Genomic DNA, 23,634 nt, shown 5'->3' with positions numbered 1-23,634 from the left:
TAAGTGGTTTTTAAACTATAAAACAAATGTTTTCTGACAGTAAAAACTTACCATAGAAGCGTTTTTAACAGAAGTAGGTAAGAGAGAGGTTGCTTTTATTGGAGGTGGTGAGTGGTGGAGAGTTTGTGGTCCATTGTCCCACCTCAGTTAAGTTCCTCTGTCCCTCTGTGGTAGACTGAAAGGGATCCCTTTAGAAACCTCAAGCTCTAAATGGAAGAGTTTGAAAATAGAGCCCAGTGCTTTTATTTACAGAAACCCACAGACTTGCTGGAAGACATACAGTTAGATCTAATTTTAGAACAAATATTCTACCTTCTGGAAGAGTGGCTTGTGCTATAGGAAGAACTGGTCTTCCCTAATACCGCTTAGAAGGGGCATTCAGTTGGAATGATTGACAGTTAATAAACGCCAGCGTTCTGAAACACAGAATAAGGAAGCAGTAACACAGGAGAGGGGAATGATAGCTCCTTCGCTTTTCTCTGACCCGGTAGTACATGCCTTGTTGATAAAACCCTGGTTGTTCTGCCCTGACAAAGTACATTTCTAAGAGAAGTCTTTACTTACAGGAGAAAAAAAGGTGAAATAGGGAACCAAAAGTTGAGTGGGTAAAGAAATTTAAATACTTTTTTCCATTCAAAAAATGAGTGTTTAATAGAGAGATAATGCAGGTAACTATGATAGCTGTAGAAATAATATTTACTTTAAATAATCCTGAAAGAAAATTTACTCTCTTACAAAGAGATCGCTTTACCCAAGAGAATAAATTAAGCCCAGTTTTATATTCTTTATACTTCTTATATTTAGAATCTGACCTTAGTCAGAAGTGGAAATTTATTTTCAGTAGAGTAAATTTGGAAAAGTTAGTTTCTCAGCCTGGTCTAAGAATGGAACAACGTTTTAAATATTTTTAGATATGAGAAGGTGGTTACCTTATCATTCACTCATATACTTCTTTGGTTATTAGTGTTTACTGTTGGATTATTCTGTATCAGACACTGTGCCAGGAAATATAAGGAATATAACTCATTGCCCTACTTTTGAGGAGTCCACATGAACTTGGAAGAAACAAATAAATACAATGTGATATGATAATTTTGTTAATGTAAGATCAGTACTCTGGGAGAATGACTTTTTATAGGCTTCAGAAATAAGGTGATATTTTAAGTGAATTTTGGTTTTTGTTTTGACTACACCCACGGCATGAAGAAGTTCCCATGCCAGGGATCAAACCCATACCACAGCAGTGACAATGCCAGATCCTTAACCTATTGTGCCACTGGAGAACCCTTTAAGTGAATTTTGAATGATGAATAGGAAGTTAATGAAAGAGAGGTGAGTTATGAGGGGAAGTATAAAACCACCCTTTAACCTGACTTGTGAAGTGAGGAGCTTGCTTGCTTGGGGAGTATTGTATAGAGCCATAGCTGATGAAAGTGGCCTTTGGCCAAAGCAAAAGGTAAAACTGATTATATAGGAGAGAATCAGAGGTCACTTAACAAAAGATGTATTTTTAAACAGGGCATCTCTTTCTGGGATGGAGATTAGAGGGTTGATTGAATAGAGCAGGAAGCAGTGAGTGAACCAAACAAATTGGAAGGTAATGGTTGAGAGCACGTATCTGGAATAACAGACTTAAATTTTAGATGTCATTAGATCTTATTTGTCATCGAAATCTGATGACAGAAGGGACAGGTGCATTTAAAGAGCCAAATATATGGTACAAAGCAAGGCTATGGAGAGAATATTTTTGTTAACTGGAGTAGGGAGGAAAAATAGATTAGGGTGGTAGGTGGAGGAGAGAGAAGGATTTTAGTTTGGAACATACTGCCTGTGGAATATGTATGGAGAGATACATTGAAACATAAATGTTTTGTTTACTCATTTGTGATATAGAACAGATATGTTTTGCCCTCCCTTGTCCACAAGGATGTTGTAAGGCATTACGCGAAAGACTAGAAATGGAATAGCCTTGACAAATAGAAAACAATGTACAATGGGCAGAGTTATTTGGGTTATATTTGCTAAGTGCACGTTTTCCAAGGAAGAATGTCAAGAAAAGCTAATCATAGATAAATTATGCACTTTAACCACTTGCTGGGCCAGGCTTTACTTGAAGGGCAAGAATGTCATTTGAGTATAAGAACTCATTACTCATATAGAGACATGTTCAGCTTCTTTTTCAATGCATACTACAGCTTCCAAGAGCAGTTTCTAGTGGAGTTTAATGAAAACATAGCAGAGAGAATGAGAATATTTATTTTTATTATTTTTGGCTCATATTGGAGTGGGAGCTAATGGATATCTTCTTAAAAAATCAAACAAAATCTCTCTGATGGAAGCAGTCTCAATTCTCTACTCAGCATGACTTTATATAAATGTGGTTGGAGTTTTTTTTTTTTTAATAAAAATCATTTTTCTGTAACTGTAGATTACATGCATATCAACTGCAATGGCTTTTAAACCAAGGCAAGTGTTGTAATCTTTCATTGTGCTGTATGTGTGTTGCTGTGGTAACTAGTTTCAGAAGAGGAGTTTGCAGTTATATTTGATGGAACACACCATATCTGCTCACTTTCATTCAGATTCTAATAGTGCTGCCAAAAGGCTGCATTAGAATTATGAGAATGTTCTCCATACTCAAATAGATGTAGGACAGGCCTCATAGTAGAGGCTTTGGCCACCAGATCTGGTAAGAGTGTGCTCTAAAGGTTAGATCACATAAAATAATTGGATTGTATTTGGTCCAAAAATTTAAAAGTCCCTTTAGAGTTTTTCTTGGTTTGGTTTGTTTTGTTTCATTTTAAGGAACAACTTAATCTTGAGTTCTCATGGAGAAAAAAAAAAAAATTACTGATAATGCCAGGATGTTAATTTCTTTCCTGTCTGAAACAAGCCAAATTCTTGAGGATTGCAAGACGGAGGACAGACACTCAGTGTTTGTCATATAGATGCTTAATAAATTTGGGATTAAAATTATATTGACAGAGTGGGGATCTTTTGGGTCGTGGCTTTCTTTGAGAATGTGGTGAAAGCTGTAAGTCCCCACAGAAAGAATGTATCAGCACATATAATCACTAATTTTAGCATGTGTTTTCATGGAGTTCAGTCATGCCCAGGAGCACATCCTTGAACTCCAAGTTAAAAAAAAAATTTAGTAGTAGGGAAATGTTAAATATTTGATCCGTGGATTTCTAGGAACAGAAAGGAAGAGGTGAATTTTTTGTGTGGCCCAGAGGATGACTGAATTTACCTTGACTGTCCCACCTAAACATCATCTACCCAATCCTGCCCTTAGCAAACATCCAGTCACACTTTATGAGATAAGCTCATTTATTTCCTTTACAGCAATTAGTATAGCCCAAACTTATTTCTCATCAGCATTTCTGTTGCAGCCTGTTCTTACTGGAACATAAGTGCCTGAAGATTTTATAAATATGCTAACAGCTATATCTCTGGCATCTATAAATTATCCGACACAGTTTTGTTTAGGGATTTTTAAAATAAATGAATAAATAATACAGTATTATCTAGTTGGAAAGCCCATAAACTGCCCCTTGGTAACATATATGAATTCACGTGAAGGCAAGAATGGTGTAGGCAAAGAGCTGGCTGGATATGTACTACCAAGATCAGCATTTGGATACATTTCTACAACATACTTAAAATGGCTCATGCTGCTTTTTATCAGCTCATTTTTTGCTCCATTTTAAAGACTTTTGTCATAGTTATTTTCTGAAAATGTCTGCATGATACATGATATTTCCAAATCTGAATTATGGCAGAGAGTGATATATTATGGCAATGACTTAATTATTTAAAAAAAATGTGTGCAAGCTTTTCTGGGAAGACGGTAGCATTGGTAGGGCTACAACTTGGTACTGAACTGCGTGTGTGTGTGTGTGTGTGTGTGTGTGTGTGTGTGTGTGTGTGTGGTTTACTGGCAGATTTCTTGCAGCACTGAAATATTCCCGCCAAGTTCTCCTTATTAACTATGACCATGGTGTTTTGCATCTTTAACTGTGAATGTTTTAATGTGGTTATAGTTGTGAAAGGTACTCTGTGCTTTCGACACCTTTCCATCTTCTTGTATTATTTTCAAGTCATGTTCAGTAATAATTTATACTTGTAAAACTTATTTGGCAGTTAATGAACCGAGCTTCATAGAGGATATGTTTTCTGCCAACTAGTTTGACATTTTGGAGAAAAGGGAGGCTCCAAACAGGATTAAAATTCTAAACCTGATGAAAAAGGGATAGACTATATCATGAGCCTTTAAGATATGATTCAGAAAAGTCAGCCTGGTAAATTCAGTTTGGGGATGATTTCTTTCTGATATTTAAAAATAAACAGTTTTCTATTCTTTATTCAAGAGCTTGCCATCGATTGAAGTCATTATTTGATAGAAAAATAGCTAAAGAGTTTGGTTTTTTAAATTTTGCTATCAATCGTATTTAGAATATTTAGCATTTGCAGAAACAATTTAGTAATCCGGAGTGCTAAGGACACTAGATAAGTTTTTTTTTAAATCTGCTATTTAAGGACAATGATGCTAAGAGATTATTACTTGTAAAATTTACCGTAGAAAAATAACTGGTTTCATTTATTGCTGACTGTAAGTACAATTGTATATTTAATGTTATAAATTATAATATATATTATTATATATTATAAATTATAAATAATATAATTTTATATTACTTAAAAAGAATTCTTCTGTTTGAAAAATTTGTATTTTTAAGTTTGGTAGGGATTTTCAGGTATAAGGACCATTTTCTTGTTATGACTAAGAATCAATTTCATGAAAAAAAGTTGTCATCAGAGAGAACACTATGGATTACAAAAATGAAATAGAGTGTGTTGATAGGAACTAGAGATTCTGAGTTCATGGTAAATCTTACCACAATCTTATCACTATATGGAATGTTGCATATAGGTACTTGCCATTATTTTCTTTTTTATCTCTGCATATTGGTAATAAACTAACATACTGTCATTTTCTGAACTCATAAGTGCAGGTGCAAATAATAAGTATTAAGACTGAAGTGCCACAAATACACGTCACACAATCTGACCATGTTCGCATTATTATTTAAGTGATAGGAGGCTTGTTAGCGATCTGATTAATTAAAAAAAAATACCAGCTACACAGTTCACTTAGAATTAAAACTTTCTGGAGTTCCCGTGGTGGCGCAGTGGTTAACGAATCCGACTAGGAACCATGAGGTTGCGGTTCGGTCCCTGCCCTTGCTCAGTGGGTTAAGGATCTAGTGTTGCCGTGAGCTGTGGTGTAGGTCGCAGACGCGAGTCGGATCCTGCATTGCTGTGGCTCTGGTGTAGGCCGGTGGCTACAGCTCCGATTAGACCCCTAGCCTGGGAACCTCCATATGCCGCGAGAGCGGCCCAAGAAATAGCAAAAAGACAAAAAAAAAAAAAAAAAAAAAAGAATTAAAACTTTCTGAGCTTGGATTTCTTTACCGATTGTGTTACATATATTATTTTAAAATAGTCATTATTACCTCATAAAATTTATTTTATTTGTTGGAGATTAAAAAAAACAGTGATTAGAGTAAGTTATTCATTTCAGGCACAAACTGAATAGTTTATTAAGAAAAATGCTTTTAAACTAAGTGTTTAATGCGTATCCCATTTTTAAACTCATATTGCCCCCACTTCTAGTGACATTAATAAAATCTGTGCTTGCTTTAGCAGCACATACACTATAAACTGGATATGGTGATGAAACCTTACACAGAAAGCAAGAAAGTGTTTACAAGCTTCACATTTCACAAAAAGCTGTGACCATCCAGGTTCTGAATTCACGTGATATCATATTACATTATTTAAAACAAAAAACAAAAGACAAAACAAGTAATGAAGACCCAGATATCCACTAGAGGCCATCTGCGGAACATTCATTCATTTCTGCAATCGACATTCTTTCTTCATACAAACTCTTGATGTACAAGAGCTGATTATTTTTATGTTGTGTGTACAAGAAGTGAGTCCCTAAATTTTCTCACTCTCAAAAGCAGAGAACTTCTATAAATGTTTAAAGGAGAAGACAACATTGCAAAAGGACCCAGAGTGGTCATGAAATCATGCTAACTTTTTGTAGGCAAAAAAGAAATCTTGTTAAATTTTAACAACTTCAAGGTTGAGTTGTTTCATCCTACAGTTTTGACAGTGAGATATTTGAGAATGGTGTTTTACTCGTGACATTTGAAATGAATTACTCTTAAGTATTATTTCTTTACATAATGCTTTATCTGAATTATTATATCCTTACTTCACAAAGGAAACGATGATGTTGTGTATGCGTGGAACTAAACATTTACAACAATTTAAGTTACATACTATTTATTATAGAGTATACTTTTTCAATTTTAAAACTAGCCCACACTCGTTTCCATAAAACTGTGTTTTTAATGTGTGGAAAGTAGGTCTAAACTCACATTTAATATGTATTGGTTATATGTTTTTGGAGTTATTAAATAAAATATTATTAAAGCTTTATTTTTTGGTTATACTATTTCTTCATACCATGAGTCAGAATAACAAGGGGTTGCCATCTTACCATGTTTTCTGAGTTTATGATTTATACATTTAAACAACACAGACAACTCCCAGATTTTCCACAGTTTTCTTTTGCACAAGTCTTGCCAGTAGCTCTCCAGAGTTTATAAGTCTAGATGATATATAGAAATTTTTAAGAGTTTTCATATATATTTCATGTACTTTAGAGTCTTGACACAAGGAGTTACATTATTGCCAGTTGTGTGTAAAATAAAGTTAAATATTAATATGTCTAATTGTAAAGAACAAAATTTGATTGTATAATAAATGGAGTCTTTTTTTAGCTCCATTTTTTGTGACTCAGCTGCATCTTTGCAATCAGCTGTACAGGTTGCTTTCAGTGGGGTGAACAGAATAACATCCTTCCCTAATCAGTTTTAGGATTCTGTGTCAGTGGTCCAGTGAACTTGGGATAAAATAAAGACTCTATGTTAAGGGATCTAGTTTGATTTTCTTTTTAGTTTGTAATGTTTATGTAAAGGGGTAAGCTGAAAAGATACTTCCCTCTGACCACATTTGAAAGTTTACCTATAGTGATTACTGAGATGATGATACCTCATGTGTTTTATAAAAAATATTAACTTTCACAGAAGTGAAGAGATACAATTGCACAATGGTGGTTACAATGGTAGAAATACATATTGCCAATAAAATGTTAGCAAGAGATTTAAAAATGACTGTACAGCACCGCATTGGAGAATTGTATAACAGCAAAATGATTAATATTATTTTCTCATATAAATAAGATCCTTAAATATTTTTTAGGAATAAATGGGGAAAGTGCTTTTTTTTTTTTCCTTATTCCTACCAAAATATTTCCTGATGTGGAGCAAAAAACAGTAAAAAAATGACAAGTTAAAAAAAAAAAAAAAAGACATTCATGCATTTAAGCCACCATTAGTCTCTGACTCTAATATAAGGCAGATCATTAATCTTTTGTAAAACTATGACTTTAGCCACTTAAGCTCTTTTTAGTGCTTTTCATGACAAGGACATGATAGGCCTTGTAAATTTAGGAGTTAAGATGTGTTTCCAACAGGTTAATTTATACAGACTTAGCTGTTTTTTGAAACACCAACTTTATAATAAAAAATGCTTTGGAGAAATGATGAAAGTTACAATAAAGAGAAAACAGAAGGGGTCCTACAGAGTTTATCACAATGACACCCTTTGGGTCAGTGAAAATAAGTTACATTTGCTTATGTGTCATCCTCAGTCTTAATGATGTGGAAAAGGGTAACATTGAACAGGACCTGGTGACCATTGTTCCAGGCATAAAGAGCTCTATCTCTTGCATTGTAGTCAAGCATGGATATGTGAAAGTATTGGTTATGAAAAGGAATGTCTGTGTACTCATATGTGGAGGTTTTGGTGGAATAGGAATAATACACCTTTGCTCCAGTTAAGTGGGAGTTGGTGACGTACAGTGTGCCACAGATCATGAAAGATTCGCCTGCACTTCTCTTGGGATAGCCAGTGCTCCAGCTCTTCATCACCTCCAAGTATCTTGGTTAAGTTGGCTGATGACAATATTGCCTGCATTCTGGTTGGTTGCATACACAGCCCACAACCCGATTTCATCAGCCATTAGGTCGATATCAGAGAACCCACCCCATGTGTAAGGGTAAACGTTGTGAAAACCAGCATACTCCAGGCTTCGCTGTGCAAGCACTCTCCCCATATCAAAGCTGTATTTGATGATAATGTTACTCTGATACTTGTTAAAATAGAGCGAGCCATTGTAGACAACATGGTTAGTTCCTGCCCATTTGAAAGGGAGGTTGTATGTCCTGGATTCAGCTCCACTGACAAAGTCTGCAATGGATTTGTACTCACGGACAATTTTATTATTAGTATAACTGTCCATGTACCAGACCTGGAAAGAAGAAAAAATTGAAGTGATTAAATTCTGGACTTTTTTTGAGAATTCCAAAATAAAAACAGTGAAAGTCAGCACATATTAACATTGTCATTCTTAGGCTCTGGAAGATTCTCTTACCACTTACCTGCTGCAATGTGATTGTACTGCAGGCTTTTGCAAAAATATTGGCATGGTCTATGTGGAAAGGAAACAACTAAATTTACTGCCTTGAACTCGATTTGCATTTTGCCCTTTATTTTTTGAAGTTTTAAAATTTTTTGACCATTCAGTGCGTATCACTGAACATCAGTGCAAGTCACATCACTTTGTTAATCTACCTGATTAGCCAGTGACAACTGCAAAACCATCACCTTTCGAACCTTTAATTACTCCATCCCTTTCTGTGAAAAATATATGGTCTAATTTTATGGATACAACTTAATTTTCCTTCTTGGATACCACAGAACCTTCCAGTAATACTTGGCCATTGGATTAATTTGTAGGTACAATTACCTTTTAATGAAATAATTTTACTAATTTAGCTACTAAGCTTGCTTGTATTCTGAGTTCTGTAATAGAACAGGCATAGAGCCACGGTAAGCTTCTAGTATACTGATTTATAATACAGCCATTGCCAAATACGCCCCCAAAATTTCAGTGCTGTTTTCTTTAAAGTTACCCAGATCCTAGGGATATTGTAGCTTGTTTAGTGAATTTGTTAGCTCCTGAGTTTTTGCTTATTTAGTGTTTGGTTTTGTTTTGTTTTTCACATTAAGGAGCAAATTTTAGGAGTATACAGAGAATTTTGTGTACTTGTATTTAGCCCCTTTCAAGTATAAAATAGGACTAAAACCAATACAAATTAGGCTCACTATACTGATGACTTATAGGAGAGAACATTTTACTAAAATAGGTTTGCCATGGCCGTAAGTGTGCTAATATTATCAAACTGAAAATATTTCCAAACATTGTAATACTTCTTAAGTTGAAACCAATATCCCAGAAAGTGAAAAACAATAGTCTAGTAGACAAAAAGTGTAAATAAAACACAGTTCTAAGCAAAGGCATTCGAGGAAGCAACATACTCTGTTATTTTTTTCAGATGCTAAGGGATCTGTCATCCAAGCGCCAAATCGGGTTCCAGATGTCTTGACTGTAATTGGCCCTGTGATTTTCATCAGTTTGCCACATGCTGAAATCAGAATAACATAGACATGTTGGGTGAAGATGGTCAATCATTTCAATACACACACACCAAGAGCAAAGAAAGGGATCCTAAAACAAGGCAAATAGAAGTAATATCACGTACTCTGAACAAATGATCATTTATGTTGGGTGCTATGCATTAACTGTAATTCAAACCATGAGTAGTTGCTTTTTCAGTGCTCTAAAGTGTGGAATTTAAAAATGTACAATCTGGAAGGAAATAAATGAGGAAAGGCATTGTCATTATACCAATTCAGCAGCTGCTTCTAAGTAAAGAAGTCAGAAAAATTAAATTGTCCTTGGGCCTGTTTACCTGCTCATCAGCTCCTCCTCACCTGACCCTCCCTCATGCTTTGAGACGTTAGACCACTTGTGCAAGCAAGAGAGAACTTTATAAGCCAATTTTCAGTTTGTATTGGTAAAGAGCAGCTTCTGTGAAAGCTATATTTGTGGGATATAATAAGAAAATTGTAATCACAGTCTACCTGAAAGAGGTAGAGTTTTGAAGGGTAAATTCTTTGTGCAGGTAGCTGGCCTGAAAGAACAGCCCTAAAGGTGCAAGGAAAATCCCCCAAACACACGCCCTCAGAGCCTATAGACCATGCAGTAAAAGAGGTGGAGTATCAGTTGATGTAATACCTGATGAAAAATTAATAATTTTCTTGAAACATTATACTTTTTATCACTCTAGCTATGAATAAGATCACAGGAAAAGCTTGGACTTCATAAGTGCCAAAGTCTAAACCAAGAAGAAATCTAGGCATTTTGTGAGATTTGATAACAAAATTTAAAAGTGATTTATCATTTTAAAAGGCAATATGAGTGCCCATAAATGTTGAATTTAGTTTCAGCAAAGAAACATTATTTTCTGTCCATTTACACTCTTTTCTTTCTGTTCTTTTCTTTTGTAACTTAAAAATTTTTGGGAGTTCCCATTGTGGCACAGTGGTTAACGAATCCAACTAGGAACCATGAGGTTGCGGGTTCGGTCCCTGCCCTTGCTCAGTGGGTTAATGATCTGGCGTTGCCGTGAGCTGTGTTGTAGATTGCAGACGCGTCTCGGATCCCGCGTTGGCCGGTGGCTACAGCTCTGATTGGACCCCTAGCCTGGGAATCTCCATATGCCACGGGAGCGGCCCAAGAAATAGCAAAAAAAAAAAAAAAAAAAAAATTTTTTTTGTTCTTTATGGCAAATGTTTCTTAGATCCTCCTGTGCTATCCTTAGAATTGATACATTTCGATGTAGTTCTTGTTGGTTTTTGGGAAGGGAAAGTACAGATTCCTGTAAGAAAAATAAGGACAAAACTAATTGTAGCTTAGGTCTTATTTTGGCTCATTTTTCTCTGTATATATTCCTCTTAAGAATAATTTGTAACTGGCAGAATACTGAGCTGTGCAGTATTAGAAGATGATGAATCATATCATTATTTTTTTGTGCTAGTACTTCAGTGATAACTACACATTTAGCAATCTCCAGCTTTTTGTGAAATGTCAACTGAATATATTTTTTCTTCCTTTATGAAGCTAGATGTGATAGCATCTTTATATTTTATATAAGTAGATTACATTATAATTCCTCAGACCTGATATACTGAGCAAATTGGAAGACTTTGTGGCATTATCTATGTTTAATAGCAAGATTTGGGGTTAAACCTATTAAGACTATATTAGCTCAACTTCGTACAAACACATGAAGACTATATGAGTAAAATAGTATCAATTCGAACTAGAAAAAAGTAAATGTATTCTGAATGAATATACGTTGAATATATTTTCTGAATGTACAAAACAAGTGAAAGCAATATGATCTTTAATTATGGCTTGCATAGATATTTTTTAAATTCACAGACGGTAAGTGCATGCAAATTTCAAGTATATTGAAATAAGCAGCAAAACACCCCCTCCCCACCAAAAAACACCACAAAATAAAATATGTAACATCTTCCTTAGCATGAATAATAAATTCCTTTGTTGGACAGAATATAAATAGCAAAAATAGATAAAATATAAAAAGTAACTGACTTAAGATGATGTTTTTGTCTCCTTTATTTTGCAAGATCTCATTAAAATGATAATAAGGGGGTAAAACATGGAGAAAAAGACTGAAAGCAAAGAGAATGGTACAAGAATCAGTGGAGAAGAAACTTAAGAAATTTCTAGAAGGCAGAAAATGATGGAAAGTGGTAACTGAAGATGTAGGGTGAAATAAAAATGCACCAGTGTCTATGCAGAGGAGATGAGAACTGAGTATGGAACTGCTTTGCCTTGCAGAAAAGTAAGGGACTCAGAATCTAAACGAGTTCAAGATGACTGTGCAGGGAAATCCTGAACTCATCCTTCTCCAGTGGAAACAATGAATTGACAATTATGTATGGAATAATTCCCTTGGAAAGGGACCTGAAAACTGAATGAACAGAGACTCCACAACAGAGGGTGAAAGGACAGCATTGAGAGGGGTAGGAGAGGCAGAGGGGACCTCTTACCCAGGGAAAAACAAAACAGATTAAAAAGGACATGAACTATAGGGGAAGGAGTCCCACTTTCTAAACTTGAGGCATCTTCTAGAGAGGTAGAAAGCAGTCAGGATACTACATGGGACTGAGACATGGGCAGGAGCAATTTTGCAATCTCAGGCTACCTTGTTAGTGTCAGTGCTGGTGGATGCCATTTTGAAATTCTTCCTCTAACCCCTCTAACCTGTTAGTGCCAATGGGTGCATCCCACTGACCCCCACCTGTCCCTGTGCCTTGGCTAGAACTCACACTGGCCAAGCAATAGCCCTGTCAACCAGTGCCTTGCAGTAGCTGTGGCTCAGCCCATAGCTGGTCTGGGTCCCAGCCCCACCAACCAGTACAGCTATGGCCATGCCCCATAGCTGGTCCAATGACCAGTCCTATCCACTAGAATGTTTCAGCAGCAGCTGTGGTTCTGCAACAACAGTAGGGCACATGCAGCTCAAATAGGGGACATCACTATAGTGCCTGGCTCTGGTGACCAGGTGAGACTGTGCTTTTGAACCCCAGAGGGCATATACTAAGTAAGGCCACTCCTTCCAGACTTGGAGAAATAGCTGGTTTACCAATACATAGAAACAATATAGAAAATTAGGCAAAGTTACAGAAACATATTCCAATAGAAAGAAAAAGACAGAATCTTAGGAAAAGGACTAAGTGAAATGAACATACGCTGTCTACCTGATAAAAGTTCAAAATAATAGTCATAGACATGCTCACTAAACTCAGGAAAAGAATGAATACAGTGAGAACTTCACCAAAAAGGGAGAAAGCATAAGAAAAGTATCAAACAGAAGTTATAACTGAAATGAAAAATATCCTAGTGGGAACAACAGCAGAACACATAAGGAGTAAGAATGAGTCAATGAAGTTGAAGACAAAGCAATGAAACTCATCCAGACAGAACAGCTCAATGAGTAAATCATTTTTAAAAAATGTTGTTTCCTTAAGGGACTTTGGGGACAATGTCAAGCAGCAAAACATTTTCATTATGGGGTCCCAGAAGGAGAATAGAGAAAAAGGGCCAGAAAAGTTATTCAAAGAAAGAGTAGCAGAAAATTCCCTAATCTGAGGAATGAAATAGGCATCCAAATCTAGAAAGTCCAGGAAGTTCCAAATAGGATGGGCCTAGTGATACACAAAAGCACATTATAATTAAAACAGTAAAAGTTAAGAAGAAAGAATTGTATAAGCAGGAAGAGAAACAACTTGCTACCTACAAAGTAAATTCCATAAAGCCATCAGCAGATTTTTCAGCAGAAAGTTTACAAGCCAGAATGGAGGGGTATTACACATTCAAAATACTAAAAGGAAAAAAGAAAAAAAAAAATTCCTCTTAACCAAGAATTCTCTACCTAAGGTTATCATTGAGAATCAAAGAAGAGATCAAGAGTTTCCTAGATAAGTAAACTTAAAGGAATACAATGTGTCATCAAAAGTATGAAATGTGTCAAGGGGAGGGTGTGAAATAAAGATTTGAAATATGTTCAAATTTAAGTTGCTGCCAACTTTAAAAAGACAGCTATTATTAAGTTTTATGAGAACCACAATATAATAGAAAAAACAGTAAATACAAAAGAGAAAATGAGAAAGGAACCTAAACATAACACTAAAGAAAACTGCCAGAACACAAGGGAAAAGAAAGAGAGGAACAGAGAGGAACCATGAGAGCAGTCATAAACTACAAAATGACACCTATCAGTGATTATTTTAAATGTAAATGGACTAAATTTGCCAATCAAAAGACATAGAGTGGCTGAAAGGATAAAAAAACAGCAAGAGACTCACTTCCGCAGTAAGGGCACAGACAAACAAAGTGAATGGGTGGAGAAAATATTTCATGCAACAGACAATAAAGAATGCTGGAGTGGTCATTATCGTATTAGACAAAATAGACTTTAAACCAAAAATCTATAGTAAAAGACAGGGGCATTATGTAATGATAAAGAAGTCAGTCCAACAAAACGTAATATTTGTAAATGTAGATAAAACCAATGGAGGAGCTTCAAGATAATGTGCAAAAACAAGTATCAATTGGCTTAAAGGGGAAAATTGAAAGCAGCACAATAGTAGGGAACTTTAACACCCCATTTACCTTAATGGATGCGTCATTCAGACACAAAATTAATAAGGAAACATTGGACTTAAGTGGCACATTAGACCAGATAGAATAGAAATATCCAAACATTCCATTCAAACTCTAGTAATATTCTCCTTTGAATAGCAGTGATCTGACATTGGACTGAGGCATCAATATCCACCACTTACCTCCCAAAAAACAATACAGGCATTGTGATAATAACGTAAACAAACACTCATGTTTAACTTACAGAATCAGCCTGTGGACTAATTACAGAATACTTAACAGATATTTCTTCTGTGATTATCAAAAAAAAAAAAAAAAAACTGTTTCTAACTGTGATAATATAGAAGAAAAGGTAAAATTCACACTGAGAAAAATTAAAAATTGGAAGAAGAAATGAAAAATGGGAGTATAACTATCTTTGCATTTAAAAATGTGGGTGTTGAGAATTTTCTTAGAGTTGACAAAAATAAATATTTAAATATAAGGGTTGAATTTACAAAGTTGATAAGAAGTGGACTGTGAAGAGTTAGGAAAGCATATCATGAGGAGATGAGAAAGACAGGGGTTTTGGTTAGGTTCTCCGTAGCCTCACTTTGCACAGCAAAAAGTCAATAAACAACATCCAAAATTGATTAAAAAAAAAACCAAATCAAAACAAAACAAAAACAAGGTGGAAAAATCATATTAACCTACCAAAGCCCTAAAATTAAACTTAAATGTGATTGCCTCTGGAGAGCAGAGCTGGAGGAAGAGATGGTTGCTTTTTATTCTAAGTCCTTTTTTTCCCCCCTTAAGCATATAATTTTCTAGCCATGCACATGAAATATTTAATTATAATTTAAAGAGTTAAAATAACTACAAAAAGTTAAAAGAAGACAGTAAATTTAAAAAGCAAAAATCACATTTATATACTGCCTATTGAAAAAAATCATTTCTAGGTTTTTTTATTTGCCAGTCTTCCTTGCAGGTCTAAGAAGTAGGTGAAAATTGAAGATGTAAATTGTCTCCAGAATTGGAAGCTGTGAATACTTTGCATTTTAATTTGGTTTCAGTCCTGTGAGGACTAGATTGAAATTGTGTTCTTTAAATTTCCGGCTCTTAAAATTGATAAGGCAGTCTCTCTCGCTCTTTAATTCTTTGAACCTTAAAATATTAGAATCCATACTATGAATTGTAGCATTTATCAGTTACTTCATATAGGTATTAAGAAAAGCTATTAAGTGATAACGTTGGTTAGTACATTCGTAGGAGCTGTACTAAAAGATACAGCTTTATCTGTAAAAAGATTATTCATCTTTCAAAGATACTTTTCATGCGATTAGTATGTGATTCAAGTAGAAGTGTACGTTTTATTTCAAGATAGTAAGTGATTATGACTTTGGAAAAATATGCTCCTATTGGGTACCTGTTTTCTATGGAAAGAAAAATTAGTCTAAAATTTCTTGAAAAGTATCTTTGAAAGATGAATAATCTTTCATAATCATTTGGAAAAAAGATACATAGAATCTCAGACATCAGTTTAAATTCGTTCTATATAAATCAATGTAATGTCCCAAATATGAAAAAATTAACACAGTGGAATGTTCATCCCCATAAAACTTTATACCCAGAGGAAATGGAAACATGATCAGTAAGAAATGATGATGATGTAGAGGTTTTGTAGTTACAAAGTTTGATTTAACATTTTAGATGGACAAATGGTAAGATTAAACCTCTTAACTGGGGTTTTAAAACGTGCCTTATCAGCAAAATTGGCCCCCTTGACGTAGGCAGCCTCTATTGCTCAAGGACTAGAGCATAGTTTGGAGAAAACAGGAAGACATAAAGCTCATATTTTCCTGTGTTTTGCATATTTCAGATATTGATTTGCTTTCAGGATTAAAATGATCCCTTGAATTCAGTTTGTGACTTTAATATGAATTGAGTTGAATGGATTAGTAAAACCGGGCTAAGCACTATCTTTGGGGCTAGGATTCATGCCGTGAATCTTATGAATCAACATTGCTGAAAACCAACAGTGCATCGATGGCCTGGAATGCCTTGGCTTCTGTGCTGTTTAGCTCTATCCCAGTGTTGCATACATATGGCAAAGAGATGCTGCTAAGCCTTACATTGTTTAGACCAGGAGTTAAGACAGAAATTATACCAGAGGTTAAAAGTTTCTAACACCTAAACTAAACATGACATTGCTTTCTTCTTGTAGCAATAGGCTTTCTCTCTGAAATTTGGTAGATGGTAATGTAATTATGATTTAAATGTAAAATAATTTATATTTTTAGCAACCATTTGCTGAGAACTTATGTACCAGGACTGTGCTAAATATTGAGGTTATAAGATGAACAGGGAGAAAAAATAGGTCGTAGCTTCTCAAAGTATCATTGTTTATATGCTTATTTGATTTCTTTTCTTTTGAATTAATTGGCAAGGAAAGTTAAGTGAAGAAATTATATCAGACCAACTCAGTGTTGAGAGGAAAAGGATGTAGCATTGAGTTTACTGAATATCTGTTGATATAAAAAATAATAGAAATTTAGCCCCGAGTGTTGAAATGTACAATAGCATGTCTTTCATTAAGACAGCATGCTTACCAAACATGAAATTTATCTCATTTTAAGCCACATTTACTTCTATCATCTAAAAAAAATACCCACAAACCATCAAATATAGAGAGAAACAAGCAAATTCAACTATTTTCCCATGTTTTGTTGTCTATAAAAAAATGAAGATGAAAGTTTAGAAAGGATATGTTTAATGAAGTTATATTTCTTATTAGGTTTTGCTGATTTGATCCTGCATATGTGTCTTAATGGTAATTGTTTCTGTTAAGGAAAGCTACCTCTATTATCTGATAAACCAATTCAAATTTGTAAACTTTAACTCTGGGAGATTTCAGTGAATGGGTTTTTAAGTTAGATAAAAAACCATTTTCAAAATATGATGTGAAATGTATGTTAGCTCTGGTTCCAAATAAAGGTATTTCATGTGTAGGTTCTGGCCGAGGAAGATCCCATGAGCATTTATGAACTTTATGTTTGATTTTTTTCTGTTTCTTTCTCTGCCTTGTGCCTCCATGTCTGTCGCTCATCAGCCATGTCCCCTCTGCCCAGTGACTCACAATGTGCAATGCCAGCATTTGACTTCCTGGCACCACCCTGAATTTGACCTCAGTCCACTGCAACTTTTCATGGCAAAGTCACAGCTTTTGAGTAAACTAATTTCTATAACATTAATCTAAAATGTACAGTTAAAGTGAAAAATTAATGTCCCAAAGCATTGACAATCTAAAAATAACCTGTGTTTATCTTAAATGAGTCCTTTAGTTTCTTAATCTGAAATAATGAGTATATTGAAAAATTTGGACTCCATGGCAATAAACTTGCTTAAAATCCAAAATAGGTCCATTATGCAAATGTCCTTTACTCTACCCTGAGTCATGGGTAATTTCCTTCTACTTTAGATGATCATGGTGAGGTGGCCTACTAGCTAATCAACTCTTACCATCTCCCTTGTTTGATGGGAATAATTGATTCTTATTTCTACTTCAGAAAGCACACCATTGGCTACTGGAAGAAGCGAGTTTGGATGTGGTCTTTAACAGGAATATTTCATTCACTCATTTATTCATTTATCCATCTGAGTTTTTTTTTTTTTTTTTTTGTCTTTTTATGGCCGCACGTGCAGCATATGGAGGCTCCCAGGCTGGGGGTCGAATTGGAGCTGTAGCACTGCCTGCACTAGAGCCAGAGCAATGTGGGATCTGAGCCACATCTGTGACCTACAGCACAGCTCATGGCAACGCCAGATCCTCAACCCACTGAGCAAGGCCAGGGATCAAACCCGCAACCTCATGGTTCCTAGTCGGATTCATTAACCACTGAGCCACGACGGGAACTCCTCATCCATCTAAGATTTAATGAGCATCAAACACTGTTCTTGGTAGTAGAATTGCAATGATCAGAAAGACATGACACCTCCGTTCTGGTGAAGCTTACATTTTGGTGGGAAGAGACAGAAAATATTTGACTTGTTCAAATGATCGTAGTGTCGTTAGATGAACTGACTAAGGAAGGAATGGGTTTGGAAAGAAAAATCAAGAATTCAGTATGGGTTGTTTTAAGTTGTTCATGACTATTATCCATGCCTTTCGAGATGTAGAGAAGAGAGTGTACAAATCTAGGTAGCAGACACCCTCTGAGACACAGTTTTAACCATCCTCGGCAGAATGATAATAGTGAAAAGCAGACACTTGGGGAGAGGACATACACAAGGCGGGGAATGGTGTCTAGAACAGGGTTCTGGGACATTACAGTTTTCATAGCTGTCAGCAGAGGAGCCCAATAAGAAGCTATACGTGGAACAGGAAAAATAGCGCAATGTTAAGAAATCCTGAAGAAGAAAATGTTTTAAGAAGGATAAAGTACTGACCTCTGGGAAATACAGATGTGTCTAGAAAAGTCAAAGAAATGACCCTGGAACTTGGCAGCAAGATGTCATTGTACAGAATCAAATGAAGAAAATGTTGGAGTTCCCGTTGTGGCTCAGTGGTTAATGAATCTGACTAGGAACATGAGGTTGCGGGTTCGATCCCTGGCCTTGCTCAGTGGGTTAAGGACCTGGCGTTGCTGTGAGCTGTGGTGTGGGTTGCAGATGTGGCTCGGATCCCGCGTTGCTGTGGCTCTGGTGTAGGCTAGTGGCTACAGCTCCTATTAGACCCCTAGCCTGGGAACCTCCATATGCTCCATGGGAGTGGCTCAAGAAAAGACAAAAAGACAAAAAAAAAAAATGTTGAGATCAGAAACTGAGGTGGAGTTGGTTTTGCAAAGACTGTAAGCCAAAGCAGTAGGTGTAAAGGATTATTTCAAAGAAGCAGAGAAATGGGAGTAAAGAAATATGAAGTTATGGGAAGATTTTATTCTCGTGCTGATATTTCTATTGTTGCTTAATAAAGATTTGTTTATCTTTATAAATGATTTAGTAGAGAGGGAAAACCGATGATACCAAAGAAAATAAATAAATGAATTCCACATGTTAGTTTAATCAGTTCATTAACCATGTCTCCATCTTTTTATGGTTTTGTTAATGTTTTTTGCCTTTCTGTTCATCCAAGATTTACCAGAAGTGTTCTCTGTGTAGTATATTTCATCCAGGTTAGACTCCTGAGGTCAGTATTAGGTGATCTGGATTCTAATCTAAGCCACGACATTAAACCATCATATAATATTGGATGATGGGCTTATTCGCCAGGGTGGGGTTTTCTCATCCCTGAGATGGAAGTCCTGAAGCTTATTAACATGTTGTTGTTCTAACTGAGGGGACATGGAATGGATAGGGGGTCAACAGATAGTTACACTCCTGGGGAGAAGGCGGTATTACAAACACAGCCCCTCAGAATGAACGTGGTCATGGGCATCGTCATTATCTGACCTTGTTCTGGGGAAGCAAAAACCAGAAAGGGCTCTCAGTGCTGATTTCTTTCCAGTAGACGTTTCTCTTAGAAATCGTCATTATAATCCTAAGCTAAAATTCATCTTGTCAAATGAAATTAGTAAAATTAAATTTGCAGGAATTTATAAAAACCAGCCACATTTTTAGTTGTAATTTTATGGGACTGTTAAGTAAACACAGGTATTCTCAGATTCTGACAGAGCACAGAAATTATAAAGTAAAATAAACAATAAATGTCATTCGTATTTCTGGGTTCCCCCAAACTAGCTTTTGTTCAAATATTGTCTTTCTCACTTTACTCTCTCTTTGATGAGGACAAAGGAAGCCAAACAGAAAGGGTAATTCCCCAAAATGCCTGGAAGACAAATGTTCCTGCAAAAGTGGATGGCAAAGAAGGGAGTTAAAAGTCTTGCTTCATTGATTTCCTCCTGCTGTGCTCTTCTGTCTGCATGAGATGCATTAAAATATTAGCATTTTATAATATAGTGCATGGTTCTGTATGTTCAGAAAATATACTGAATGGATAATTGAGAAAAGTAACCATTTTAACATGATGATTTTGAGACGTTAATTTTTTGATCAGTTGCAATCCGTATTTATAAATAAGTAGGAGGAAAGGATATCATTTGGAATTCAGCAGGAAGATCAGTTGTTTGGATCAATGAAGCATAAAAACCAGCTGTCTTTTTGTTTATTTCTTTAATATATAATTGTACTTTATAATGTCCTGAACTAACAGCTTCTGGATTTGAATCCTAAGGCCATGCCCATATACATAAATTAAATGGAGCAGCAAAATGTTTATGGCATAATGTTACTTCTTTTTTAAGGCCATTGGCAAATTCATGTAGCAAGTAGATATGGTTTGATCTTTCGTGTCTATGAAAGCTACTTAAAATAGTTTGTCTCCACCATACATTTGATAGTAAAATCTGTTTTTATTATTTAATCTTTTATTTGCATGTCTAATCTTACCAACTAAACTGCTGAGGGAAAGGTGGAGATAAGAGTGGAAATAACAGATGCCGTACTGCATGGTATGGAATGAGTTTCCAGTGGGTGTCTGGTAAATAGAATCAAGAATAATATATGTCTAAATACTTCCATTTTCCAAAATTAACGCAATTTTCAGTCTCAAATTATTTAAAAAAACTGAAACTGCCTCAACTTTTTCTGAGATAAAACTTATTTGATGAACATATCTTTGAGTACCTTATTTAACATCCAAACTAAGTGGAACAGACTTATGAAATCTCCAATAATTTGGCAGTTCATGCTTGCCTCTGAAAATACAGGTTTTATGTCGATAAAAGGCTTATAACTCAGTTGTAGTATAGGAAAAGGTAGGACATACAAAAGAAAATCAATTTACGGTAAAACAGAATATATCAGTTACTCAAAAAATGTGCTAAAATAACTGGAGTTTCAGGGTTCCAGAAAACGAATCATGACCAAATGCATGGAACTAGAGAAATTGTAATCCACATTGTAATCTGCAATTTTAGGGAGAATGGGACTCTTTGGTAAATAACTCATTTGAAGATTTGAGGAGGTATTCTTGTAAATTTCCCCCATTGTATTTCCAAATTAAATCTCACTCTCCTTCACCCCAGACCCACAATTTGACTTTTCTGTTAATTCTTCCTTTCACCAGATTTTCACTCTCTCTTGCTTTAAGTGCCAAAGATCAGAGTAGAGCCAAACATTAGGTATTTTGGAATGAAATACTGCATTACCATTGAGGAAAGAACAGATGGCAATGAAAACAAAGATGAAAAAGTTTGTGCTTTTTTTTTTCACCAAAAGATTTCTTTTGTTTTGTAAAATATATGGATTTTTATATTTGACATATACTGATTTATTTCTTGAAAGCAACAAAGTTTTTTTTGTTTGTTTTTTTTTTTTTTTTTCGTTTGTTTGTCTGTTTTTTTGTTTTAAGGGCTAGGAGTTGCAATGCAGGATCTGAGCTGCATCTGCAACCTACACCACAACTCACAGCAATGCCAGATCCTTAAACCCACTGAGCAAGACCAGGAATCTAACCTGTGTCCTCGTGGATGCTAGTCAGATTCATTTCGGCAGGGCCACAAGGGGAACTCCAGGCTTTTTATTTTAAAAATAATGTTGGTTCGGGAGTTGCCACTGTGGCTCTGTGGGATATGGATCTGACTAGTATTCATGAGGATGCAGGTTCAGTCCCTGGCCTCGCTCAGTGGGTTAAGGATCTGGAGTTGCCGTGAGCTGTGGTGTAGGTTGCAGATGCTGCTCAGATCCTATGTTGCTGTGACTGGGGAGGCCAGCAGTTGCAGCTCTGATTCATGCACTAGTCTGGGAACTTCCATATGCCAAGGTTGTGGCCCTGAAAAGCAAAAATAATAGTAATAATAAAAATACTGTTGGTTCTCAGAGATCCTAGAGACACTAATTTTTACCTATGATGTTTCAGATGTTTTATCATAGTCTGTATAGTTTCAATTGGAACAAGACACAGATGGTCCCTGACTCTCAGAGCAGGGACAACTTGTCTATAGGGTAGTAAAGACTAAAAAAAAAAAAAGGTAATTTTCTGTAGAATATTTGAAGTGTCATGGGGGAGTGAGGTGGTGATAAGTGGGAGATAGTGCCAGGGGAATTCAACTGTATTAAGGAGCATTCAGAGAAGCCTCCACAGAAAAGTTAGCATCTGGTCTATAAAATGAAAAAGCAAGCTTAAAATTTAGATGGGCTAGGTGGGGAGTGTTCCATGAAATGGGAGAGGAAGTTCAGTGTCCAGGAGTTGAAGAAAGCAAGCAAAATTGAGGATCTAAAAAGATTAGAATGACTTTAGCTTAGAGTGAGAGCATGATGAGAATTTGGGAGAAGGGACCAGAGAATTAGGCAGAATCTATGTCATCAATCAAGACAAACCATGCAAAGCTCTGTAGATTTAATTTTTTTTTTTTTTGTCTTTTTTGCCATTTCTTGGGTGGCTCCCGAGGCATATGGGAGGTTCCCAGGCTAGGGGTCGAATCGGAGCTGTAGCCACTGGCCTACGCCAGAGCCACAGCAACACGGGATCCGAGCCGCGTCTGCAACCTACAACACAGCTCACGGCAACGCTGGATCGTTAAGCCACTGAGCAAGGGCAGGGACTGAACCCGCAACCTCATGGTTCCGAGTCGGATTCCTTAACCACTGCGCCACAACGGGAACTCCTGTAGATTTAATTTTTAAGGAAAATCACTTCAACAGAGGTGTAATATGATTAGATTTGCATTTCAAAAAGATTAGTCTAAATACCTAGTGTGGTAAAGAGGTGCAGGGAGGGGAGTGGGTAGAAGGCCATTGCTGTGATCCACCTGAGAGGTGATAGCAGTGCTCTGGATTAGGGTCCTGGAAGTGAAGGTGCAGAAGAGAGATGATTTTGAGCAACTGGTGAGGGAGAGGGGAAGATGTGGTGATTGCATGTGTGTAAAGCCCAAGGAAGAATAAAAAATAACTCTGACTTCCTTCATTCTACAATAGCTGGGATCTGTTCACTGAGTTAAACTTACTGAGGTGTCCAGGGCATTTCTGTTATTACGTACCCAACAAAAGACACTGTCTGGGAAAGAAATCTCAGTCTCTGAACTCATAAGGACTTGGATTTACAGTTGTTGCCTCCAACATGTACCTTTGGCAAATTAATTTAAGCAGTCTGGGCATCTGTTTTCCAAAAATGCTAATAATACCGTCTGACCCAGAGTTCCTACAAGAATTAGGACTAACACATGTAAAAGCACTGGCGTAGTTGCCTTTCAAGCAGTAGGCTCTCAGCATTGCCATCGACTTTATGCTTATTGTCTCTACTGTAATCCCAGTTTCTTAACAATAGTGGGACACTGCCTGCTACTCATCTTTATGTTCCCAAATACCTGGTTATGTGCCATGCACACTGGGGAGACAGTAAATATTTGTTCAATGTACAAATA

General features: G+C 36.1%; 1 protein-coding gene across 1 annotated transcript in view; it reads right to left on the bottom strand.

Annotated features, from left to right (window-relative positions):
• Positions 5,572-23,634, bottom strand: part of OLFM3 (olfactomedin 3) — a 197,246-nt gene continuing 179,183 nt past the window's right edge. The window contains 3 exon segments of the mRNA XM_021090127.1: positions 5,572-8,086; positions 8,089-8,449; positions 9,520-9,626. Of these exon segments, the coding sequence (XP_020945786.1) occupies positions 7,773-8,086; positions 8,089-8,449; positions 9,520-9,626 (782 nt within the window). The 3' untranslated portion in view covers positions 5,572-7,772.

The sequence above is a fragment of the Sus scrofa genome, chromosome 4, assembly GCF_000003025.6.
Source record: "Sus scrofa isolate TJ Tabasco breed Duroc chromosome 4, Sscrofa11.1, whole genome shotgun sequence".
Taxonomy (NCBI): domain Eukaryota; kingdom Metazoa; phylum Chordata; class Mammalia; order Artiodactyla; family Suidae; genus Sus; species Sus scrofa.
The sequence above is the reverse complement of the archived record's forward strand: the minus strand, read 5'-3'. Positions and strand labels throughout refer to the sequence as shown.